The sequence below is a fragment of the Saccostrea cucullata genome, unplaced genomic scaffold (genome assembly GCF_032062105.1).
Source record: "Saccostrea cucullata isolate Sc308-1 unplaced genomic scaffold, CSIRO_AGI_Scuc_v1 ctg754, whole genome shotgun sequence".
NCBI classification, from domain to species: Eukaryota; Metazoa; Mollusca; class Bivalvia; order Ostreida; family Ostreidae; genus Saccostrea; species Saccostrea cuccullata.
In genome coordinates this window covers 197501-208964 of record NW_026927699.1, presented here as the reverse complement: position 1 = coordinate 208964, position 11464 = coordinate 197501, and the positions used below count along the sequence as shown (strand labels likewise).

Sequence of the window (11464 nt, the reverse complement as noted above, 5' to 3'; positions counted from 1 at the left end):
CTTTTCTGGCCCAGTTGTTCTTGAGAAGAAGATTTTTAAAGAGTTGTTCTATATATTTCAATGTAAAACTTAGATTCTCTATTGAGGCCCCGCCTTACCACCGGCGGTCATGATTTTAACAATAAAATATCTACAATACCCAAGGATGCTTCCACATAAGTTTCAGCTTTTCTGGCCCAGTTGTTCTTCAGAAGAAGATTTTTAAAGAGTTGTTCTATATATTTCTATGTAAAACTTGTATTCCCTATTGTGGCCCCGCCCTACCACCGGCGGTCATGATTTTAACAATTTAATATCTACACTACCCAAAGATGCTTCCACATAAGTTTCAGCTTTCCTGGCCCAGTGGTACTTGAGGAGAAGATTTTTAAATATTTGTTCTATATATTTCTATGTAAAGCTTGGATTCCCTATTGTGGCCCCGCCCTAACCCCGGGGGTCAAGATTTTAACAGTTTAATATCTACACTGCCCCAGAATGCTTCCACATAAGTTTCAGCTTTCCTGGCCCAGTGGTTCTTGAGAAGAAGATTTTTTAGTGACCCCACCCTATTTTTGTCTTTTCTTGATTATCTCCCCTTATAAGGGGACTTGGCCCTTCATTTTAACAAATAACAGATGCTTTGTACCACGCTTGGTTAAAATTGGCCAACTGGTTCTTGAGAAGAAGTCGAAAATGTGAAAAGTTTACAGACAGACGGACAGACGGCCAGCTAGACGGACGGACGGACGACGGACAAAATGTGATCAGAAAAGCTCACTTGAGCCTTCGGCTCAAGTGAGCTAAAATCATTCCAAAATGTATTAATCGTGGATTTTACTTCTGGATATATATTATTCTATCAAGTTTCATTTCTACTTTCCGGATTATTATCAAATAGGGAAATAAGTAAAGACGGAAATACATATAGTGCCAAGCGTACCTGCACAAATAAAAAAATATCGCCCGCACCAAAGATAAGTACATGTAGGTCATTATTTGATGCAGTGTAAATTAAACAGGGAAGTACATGTTTCAATCTACCAAGATTCAAAATCCACCAATAAAAATAATTGCAAGTTTTCGTCTTGCCGTCTCTGATTTTCTTAGCTAAATAGGTATGCTTGTGGAAAGTTTCTTTAGAACTTAGAGGGATTTGGATTATAATTTCCCCTGTCTTATTGAACGTTTAAGGTAAGTCTTTGATACTTTTTACTGAATAATTACTTTATATATCATTTACATCCATCTTTTTTGCTGTTCGTAGCCGAAAAGGTCTTTTTTTTTACTCTTTTCAGGTGGGGATCTTGGAATTTTTTTTCCCTAATTGAAAATTACTCCGACCCGTAATTGAAGAATTGACGGTTTCTGGATTTTGCTCTATCTGTCCGTATGTCTATCGTTTCGTCCCCTACAAATTTGACCATCCCAATAACTTTTGATTGGGCAAAATGGACTTCATACTTTACAGATATATTTTTGTGCCCAAACCTTTTCCGGGTGCCACCATATCTGACCTCTTGACCTAACTTAAAAAAACCTTTATATTATTTTACAAAACGTTAACCCTGGCGATAACCTTTGAACAGTTAGGGTAGGGCTTTAAGGTTTCGTCAAAGGTCAACATGACTAAAAAATAGCTCCCAAACTATGTGTGGTATAAAGTCAAAACGTTTACAGTTATATCATCGATCAATAGATAGAATGTATCACTTGATAACAAATATCTTTCAACAATATATTTTTTTTAGAAAAACTGTATCAGAAAATGTGCATATTTTAAAAAGATGCACCTGCTTAATTCTGTCCTTTTTGTGAAAACCAACATTGAAGAAATAATATATTTTTATCATTGAAGGGCAAGTTGGGCTTGAACGGTCTCTGAAAGGCTGTTATTGAAAGTATGGCATGTATAAAGACAAGACCCCTATAGAATCCGCCATTTTCAATGTACTTTCACTTTCAAGTCTTACCATTTGGACAAAATAAACAGGGAAAACAAATTTCCAGAGGCTATCCAAGTCCAACTTGTCTTTTATTGATAAACATATTTTGTTTCTGCAATGATGGTTTTCACTAAGAGCATGGAATTAATAAGTTGTATTTTTTGAAAATATATGCATTTTTAAGAAGAATTTTTCTCAATTAATTTTACTCCAAATATTTTTTTTTATCAAGAGAGACTTTCTATTTGTTTATCAATGAAAACTTTATAAACTGTAAAAGTTTTAATTTTATACCTCACATAGTTTTGGGTCTTTTGTAAAAAAAAAAATGACATGTTGATCTTTGACGAAACCTTAACATGAGTTTTCATCGCGACAAAACTTTTCAAGATTATAAACATTTTTGAAATTTTTACCTTTGTTTTGAAGTTTTACCAACATTAAAAATAATTGCCTTTGAGGTTAACTTTTGTACAGATACATGCAGTGCATGTACTACTGCTTTCGTATTTCACATGTGTATTTAATTCTGACAAGACCTTCATTTTGATACAAACAATTTTGACCTTTTGACCTTGATCTTGGAATTTAACTTGCATTTTTAAAACTACAACATATGCAATAAGGACGAGTGTTTCACAAACATATCTGATTTCTGTTTCAAAGGTGAAAAGAATCTTATTTTATTGCAAATAAATGTAGTATTATTTTCTTTTTTATTTTCATTTTATTTTATTTTTATTTCTTATTCATTAAAAAAAGATTAACGTCATAGGCGATAAGGAAATTATTAAATAGTTTCTTAAAACGAGATTTGTTACATAAGATGTGAGTGTTGAATTCATTAAAGTTTCTGTCCAATTGGTTTTAAAATTGTTTATGCTTTAAAAGAATGTCAATCTGTATGTTTACTTTTTTTATATAGATCACTTAACACACACCTTCTGATTCGTCAGTGAATCAACTCTGGACTAGATTTTTTTGTACTTCCGCGTTTGCAATGGCTACCCTGTGGTGGATTTGGCTTGTATTGTTACCTGGCGTTACTAACTGTTACGGTATGTTACTGATATATCTTATTTGGTAGAATTCAAGGATATATTCACTCCCCATCCGCTTCAGGCCTGAAGTATTATAATAAGTTTTATATTTGTTCATTATACCTCTACCGATTTTTTTCCTAAATAAAGGTTAAGCATTAAATTGTGAATAACTCCCTAGAAATGTCTGTGAAAGGACTAATCCCCGTGCGTCAGTCAAATGAAATAATTCCTGTTTCGGAAGCTAATTCGTCGGTTATCTGTAATCCTCAAGATTTTAATTTTGTATTGGTCTAATACCCGAGTTTTAGTCCGGAAGCTAATTCCCTGTCATTCGTAATTTGACTTTTTTTTCAAGTCAGTTGTGTTATGCTTTTCACCTATTCTCACATAATCCGTCCATATGCGCTATTTGCATGTCGCAAGCACTTTAAATTACATAAGTATTAAAATAACTGTTAAATTTTGTAGTATTTTGTTTGTGACTACGTCTAATTACCAAACCAACACAGTTAAATGATACTACGCTGGTTAAAACCTCCCTGGGATCCACGTATATAGTCTAAAATGTGGCTTTTATATCTGTCGCTCGGGCAAAGGGCAAAGTTTGGACCATTCAGTAAAACACAGCAATTATATTTTATGTTAAAAGTCATGACTTTTACATGTAACAATGCATAAATATACTGAATTTTCGCACTTTAAAATATTTGTCTCTAGTGAAATGTTAAGAAAGTGTAAAATAACTATGTCGCAAAATTTGGTTAATTTACGTTATCAAAATACACATGTATCATTATTTGTTTAAATAGCATAAAAAGGATCTAAAAACATAAAATATCTACTAGAATATCCAACAAAGTCCATAAAATGCAACCAGAATCAAAGAAAAGTTATATGACAGAATACTTACAAAAACACATTGGTCTTGTAACCAGAGGTGAGTAGTTCGTTTTAAGGATGTGTTTTAAGATATCAACGATACTTTAAGAATACGAGTATAAGTGTCTTTGCATACCAATTTATTTATTCTTCCTGACGTACCAAAAACGTAAAATATCAAAACGAGCATTGACACATTTTACACTAATAAAACTGATAAAAAGTTATTTACGTTATCAGTAGAAAACATACATGGTACATATCTTGCAAATAGGACGTCGGAAAAATACGGAACCATGCAGGAAACGTTATTGGTTTTATCTCGAGGGCATCTTAACATCACCGAACTTCCGATGTAGATCTGATGCAGGAAGCGCCATCATATACCGTAAATTACGTGTGACCTTTACCAACTTTCAAATACATGTATTTCTTTATTGATTCGTCAAGAATGCATTCTTGGTGTGAATTTTAATTGATTTTACAAACAATGTGTACTTCTTTTTATTTGAAGCAATAGTTCACGCAATAAATCTCTGTTCATTGGTGACATACTGAAGCAAAACTTTCATAACGTAAATTACAGTAAAAATAACGTAAAAATATGCTTTAAATGCCTTCCGCTGTAATTACATGTATATTTCATAAACTTCGTTCATCAGAGATGGTAAGGTCAAAAGAAGAAATTGAAAAAGCATATTGGGAGTGAAAGAAGATAAAATAGGAAGAAACGTATCTAGAAAAATAAAGGAAAAACATTCTGAAAGCAGATCTTGCGTTATCATAATATATCTATGAGTAAATCTCTGAACAGGATGAAAAATAAATAGTATTTGAGGCATTTTATGCCACTAGGTAGTTGAAAATGCTGCATGCCATTTAAATGGGTAGAAATAAGTTCAAGAAAATATTAATTTTTGGTTTGAATATCAATGGAATTTTAATTTACGTTATCAATCTACTTCTTTATGAGAAATGATTTAGAATTTTCACAGTTTCTTACCAAAGAAAATTTTAAAATCCTTTTCTCTTCAGGATTCAAAAAAAATTAAATCGAACCGAAATTCAGTTTTAAAATCGTTAGCGGAAAAGAATAGAATTATTTCAGGTGAAAAATAAGATTAAAGCAAACAACATTTGTTAATAACAAATTAGGAGAAAAACATCTGCACAAAAACAAAATTTTTGAAATATTTTTTTAGTACAGACATAGTTCTAAAAAACCCAGATAGAAATGAATATTCATTTTGGCAATAAAAAAAACTTTTTGAGTGGGTCAAATCGACCTAAGAAAATAACGTAAACTACAAAGGAAAATACCCTACCTTTATTACTTATTGAATATTTTTGTTATCGTGCATGCTTAAGTTCTAATATTTTGAAAAAAAAAATTCTCCAACGTTTTGTTTGCTTAAAAACATAGATTTCCCCCCAAATTAATGACTTTTTTTTAATGAAAGCCAGGCTGCATCTGGACGGATTATGTGTGAAAAGGTGTTTTACAGTAAACATTTCGAGTGTATCTGTTCAATTCTAGTGTTTGGAATGTTTAACAAAAACGAATTTTTATATTCATTGTATGGGACCTTAAAAATATTCAATTTCGTCCTAATGCTATCTAGATAAATAAACAGATTATCACTACAAAAGGAAGTAGGAAGTTTTAAAATGCTAGCTCCTCTTGAATATTAAAGTGAGGCAATCCTTGGCTTGTCGCATAAACGGTTGGAAACCTTATTCAGGATAACGGTAAATTTTGTAGCCCCTTATGTAAGGTTCCTTATTCTGGCCAATCAATGAGTGTAGCAACTTGGACTATGAAAAGGTCAGACAATGCAGAGGCCTCTAAAAATCAGGCCATAACTGGTTTGACGAACCTTAAGTAAACTTTAGATTTTAATTTTTCTCTCAAAAATATGTGAAGAATTGGTACTATAAAATACTTGATTCGGGACACTTACTTAAGTGAGAACTCCACATGATTTTACCTTAGAATTCTGGATTGTTTAATGAACGACAATTTATAAATTCATTATAAGTCTCATATACCAATTTCTTATCATAGCAATCAGTGACTTGTTTTACCATGTTTTGGGGAATTTAACTTACTAAAGACAAATTTAAACAAGAGGCCCATGAGCCACATCGCTCACCAGTGCACTGTGTCTAAGGGACTAAGGAAGGGGACTGTGATTTTAACAAACATGAATACTTGAATCTACAGTAACAAAAATGCCTGGATATTTCTTTGATTAACTATGGCCTTTTTTCCCTTTAAGTCTGTTAAGATTGTTAATACCTTTCGTGTTTAACGTTGATGATTATTGTCTCCTGAGTTAATATCAGACAGGATTGCATACCATGCATGACAACTAAAATAAGATTTTCTTATATCATCATGGGCATCCATCATGTCATCAGCATCACCATTTAATATTCAGTGTTATTATATGATTGAATAATTTTACTCTCTCCGATTGTCTGAAATCCAACAATGTTAGAAAAATGCTACGTTATCTTGACCTTCATGTGACATTTCGGGTCAGTATTATAGGGTTATTGAACTTATATTGGTGAATATTGGCACGAGTTGGCTGTTCAAATGCACGAGCTTGCGAGTCTATGTCTACATTTTTAAAGTATAAATCTACAATTTTATTTCACAGTGAAATGGAAATATAAGGAATCACTGTTTAGTTTTGAGAGTATGCCAGGGACTTCAACAAAAGTGGGAAACGTGGGATAATTTTTGCATAACGGGCGAAGCCCGTTATGCAAATTTTCCCATTTTTCCCACTATTGTTGATGCCCTGGCATACTCTCAAAACTAGACAGTGATTCCTTAGATAATTATTCCAACAAAAAACCCTCAAATTAATGATTTTTTAGTATCAGTATTCAAAATAACGTCTGTCCTGTTAGCGTTCAATATCGCATCATTCCGATGACCCTACCGAGTGATATGATTTGCTTATAAATTTAGGTTTTAATGGGTCTAATACGTACCTTATTCTAATGAATTAATTTATTTTAGTGTGAAAATAAACTTGTCTTACAGTACCCGCATCGTTATTCTTTACAGGATACACGATACGATAGGATACACGCACGATACGATAGGACACACGCACGATAGGACAGGATACACGCACGATAGGATAAACGCAAAACACGATACACGCAAAACACGATAAAAGCAAAACACGATATACCTTATAAACGATCTTCACGTTAGGATAAACGCAAAACCTGATAGGATTGTTTCAAAATGCGGAACGTTTTCTGACAAGACCAAAGATTATTTTATTTAGATACTAAAATATTTTAATTTAGATACTTGCAAAGCTTCAAATCTAAATTATAAAGTACATTTAATTATTATAATAAAAAAATGTTGTTTATTTATATATATTTTTATACAAAGATTAAATGGATTATTATGAAATAGAGACTGTGATTTTTTTTAATTTCTACTCAAGGGTGTGAATTTACGATTATTTATGTAAATGTTGAAATTCTTATTTTAAGGTTGAACTATGACTCGTTTAATTATGGATATTTTAACATACATGTAATTGTTGCACAAAAATCCCTTACATAATCAATTATGTGTCATTTCTCACGGGTACTATTATAGATTTAAAAAACTCTATGAATAGATTTATTATTTATGAAAAAAATATTTACGTTTGTACCTGATAAATTTATAAAGTTATTTCACAGAAGAAATTTCCGTAATAAATTAAATATTTGTATTTAATTTCTAAAGCTTACAATCTGCGGTGTATCCAAAATTCGCAATTAAATATTAAAATGTAAGAAAAAAATACATGTAGAAGACCGGCCGAAAGAAAGGTTTAAAAAATCGGCTTTAAAGAACTATATAGTTCAAATTAATTTCCTGAGTAGAAATATAAATAAATGTTAATATAATGGCGCTTTGAATTAATACATGTAAACTGTGAATTTAGTTTTGGTAGAAAAATTCTTGTTAGGCGAATGCATACTGGTAAGCTTATGATATAAAGTGATCATTTCTACAAGTTTTTAAGCTTAAGGAAAGTCCATACTTTTTCGTATCTGGTATTAATTTTAAATACCAATTAAATTCTGGTTACTAGTATCACTTGTCAACTGAAATAAAATCTCTTTGGTTGATTGAAAATTATTGAGCAAGTATACATTTGTTTATTATAGTGTTATTGTATTTTGCATAACATTTAATATACTAGTACATTAGTTCTGGAGATTAACACTTTATCCATAGGATCTATATGTCATCTATATATGTCATTTAGTACATACACAGGCACAGAGTTCTTAATTGCCTTTATGTACCCAAAGCTTTTTGATTTAAAAAAAAAACTGGCGATCTATATTTAACAATTTTAAGGCTGAATCATCTTTTTAAATCTTAGGGTTTTTTAAAGATTGCAAAGAATAATTAATAAAAAAGGATATAGGCGTATATACATTTTCAAAAGGCTAGTTTGTTAAATTTATCTGGTCAACCATAATAAAGTATGTGTTTTTGTTAACTTCAGATATAACTCTTTATAGTTTTAAAGAAAAAATGGCATATAAACTGTTTAGATTTTGAGAATTTTAAAAAATAAAAATATTTTGATTTTTTTTTCTGAAAGATGTGGACAGATCCAACATCACTTTGTTAATGTTTTTCAAAAGAGATTTCAAATATCCTCTTGGCAAATGAATAAATACAAGAACATGCTCTACATGTACAAACAATTTCTAAAACGAGGTAAAAAGATTGACAAACAAGTTGATGAAACAAGAACATCAGCAGTCTCGTTTAAAGTCATCAATTCGTAAGTTCTATGATCGATACAATGACTTTGTCAGCAAGTACAATTTATTACTGAGTCAGATGCTGACTGACCTTTTTCATACTTATTGTTAGTCCAGTATTCATGCGCTGAAATGACATCGGATTTTGCTGTTATTTTCCCATTCAAGACAAGGGACACACGGCGGGTGTGACCGGTCAGCAGGGAATGCGCACTCCTCCATGGCACCTTATCCAATCTCATGTTTTGGAGGTTCGTGTTAGCATTTCTCCTGTTTTGTATTGTTTTATTCACTTTTGATCTTGAAAACGGTTCGTTATCTCCATATGATTCATTGATTTTTATAAGTTTTAACATGAAGATGATGTGATTTGGTGCATAGCATAATAAAATACTGTAAACGTACCGTATAAGTAGAATTTTTAGCGAGGATTTAATTTTGGCATTATTGGCGAGGACGCTGACATCGCTTAAATTGAATATCGCTAAAAATTAATTGCGTATTATTCGTAATGTTTTCTTTAGTTTACATTTTAAAATCGCTAAAATTACTTCTCGCATAAAATAAAATACCAGATTTTATGTAGGAATCGCTAAATTTGCGTCTCGCTAAAAATTCCACTTATACGGAATATATATTGGCGGTGTATTCTTTTTAGCGCCTTTGGCGGATAGAAGCTTCCGCTAAATGAAATACAACTCTAAATGTCTTGCACATTTACTCATAAATAACTACATTAAAGAATGCGCTAAATCAAATTTCCGCTAACTTGTTCAAAAATAAATTTCCGCCAAATATCGTACACGCCAAATATAATACATTACAGTATATCACACTTCTTTATGTTCAATTTTAGCTGTTGAATTTTTAGAAGTATAATGTACTCTGAGATATGTTGTATGAAATTAACTTGCAAATATATGTCTTTTATGGGTATATTATCCATAGGCAACGTAATTTATAAGAGGCTTCTAAAACAACAATCTCAGTGATCTGTCTTTTGCATAATTGCTAATTCTGTCTTCGAATTAAATATCTTCCTCGAAATAGGACACTATATGTGTATTAAGAAGAATTTGTATAATGGTATTTTTCATCTACCGTAAAAAGATAAGTTCTGAAACTTAACAAATTACATGTAACAGAAATGGAAAATGACATTAGATATCGAAGTAATAGTATGACAGACCAAGAGTTCATTTTTATTTGCAAAGTTAGTGTCTAAGAAAATCTCAGAAGAGAGAGAGAGAGAGAGAGAGAGAGGTTACAGCAACCAATTGTCAGGTGTCTGTGGGCTAAAAGTGTTGAAAAAGGAAGTCTTTTGAGGAATTTATAGATATCTGTGAAAGTTAAACATTATTTAATCAGATGTAAATATTTGCCCGTTTGGGGGGATTTTTATACATGTATCTTTATCAGACGTTCTCGATATCTCAGGGGATCCGGGTTAGAATAGGTCCTCAGTACCCCCTTGCTTGTCGTAAAAGGCGACTAAATGGGGCGGTCCTTCGGATGAGACCGTATAAACCGAGGCCCCGTGTCAACACAGGTGTGGCACGATAAAGATCCCTCCCTGCTTAAAGACCGCAAGTGCCGAGCATAGGCCTAAATTTGTTTATTTGTTTTAATTTTTTCAATTTTTATTTTTAATTATTTATTTTTAGTCCTTCACCGGCAATGGTGACATCTCCATTTCAGTGAAATATTCTGGAGAGGGACGTTAAACAGTATACAATCAATCGGTATCTCGATTTATCGTATATAGTTAAAAAGTATGTATTTCAAAGAAGAATGCATTCAGTCATATCATGTAAGTTAAATGTGAGAGCTAAGGGAATTGAATTTATAAAGTGAAATTATGTTGCTTTTCTAACTTTTATGCGATCTTTTTTGGTTTTGTAAACATTTTCAAAATTGAATTCAAATGATTTAAAGTGCTAATTTCGGAGGCCTTCATACAAGCTTATGGTTATCAGAAACATATGCATCATACCAGATTCGGAACAAAATCTTTGAATGAGAAAAAACACGCAAAATATAGTCATAAATTTATGCTCCTCAATAAATTTGTATTATTCGTTGGGATTCTGCAAGCAAAAAACCCCTCCATACCAGGTACATCGATTACGTTGCCATTTTTAAGTTATGCTTTCAAATATGTTGAAAGTTTGAAAGTATAAAAAAAATATCAGGAGACACAGATATAAGGTTTTATTTTATAACAAGAGGCCCATGGGCCTTATAGGTCACCTTTGTATCATGTTACAACTTTCCAACAATTAAATTTGATTCATGTTTTAAACTAGAGGCCATGAAATTCACAATTTTGAAAGAAGCACCATTGCTTATCATAATTATACACTCAGCATGCTTATTTTGATTACTTAAAACCCAGAGGTAGATCAGAGTAACAAAGAGAAAATGCATTTTTACTTTTAGTGAATTTCAGGGCCCCTGGATCAGGACTTCTTCTGTTAGGGCGGGTCCACAATTGAGCTCCCCATCCCATAGGAACCACTGACCCTGGGGCCACATCTTTAAAATTTTGAAAATTTTTTAAAATTTTATTTCATCATGCTGTTGATTTATACCAAAGTGCAGACTTCAAAGCATTAAATTATTTCAGACTATGTTACCCCCCCCCCCCCAAGTACCTCTGTCCCAGGGGACAGGAAATTTACCACTTTTGGAATAAGCAGGGTTTTTTTTCAGAAATATATACTAAGATCATTGGCATTATACCCAATAACAAAGGAAAAGATTTTTAAAGAATTCAAGCATTTCCCAATACAATAATCTCTAACCCAG

At 32.0% G+C, this 11464-nt stretch overlaps 1 protein-coding gene across 1 annotated transcript in view; it reads left to right on the top strand.

Moving 5' to 3' along the window:
- Positions 1–1077: 1077 nt before the first annotated feature.
- The window catches only part of LOC134275279 (scavenger receptor class F member 1-like), a 24001-nt gene continuing 13614 nt past the window's right edge, over positions 1078–11464 (top strand). The window contains exons 1-2 of the mRNA XM_062757552.1: positions 1078–1173; positions 2851–2983. Of these exons, the coding sequence (XP_062613536.1) occupies positions 2926–2983 (58 nt within the window). The 5' untranslated portion in view covers positions 1078–1173; positions 2851–2925. The remainder of the gene's footprint in view (positions 1174–2850; positions 2984–11464) is intronic.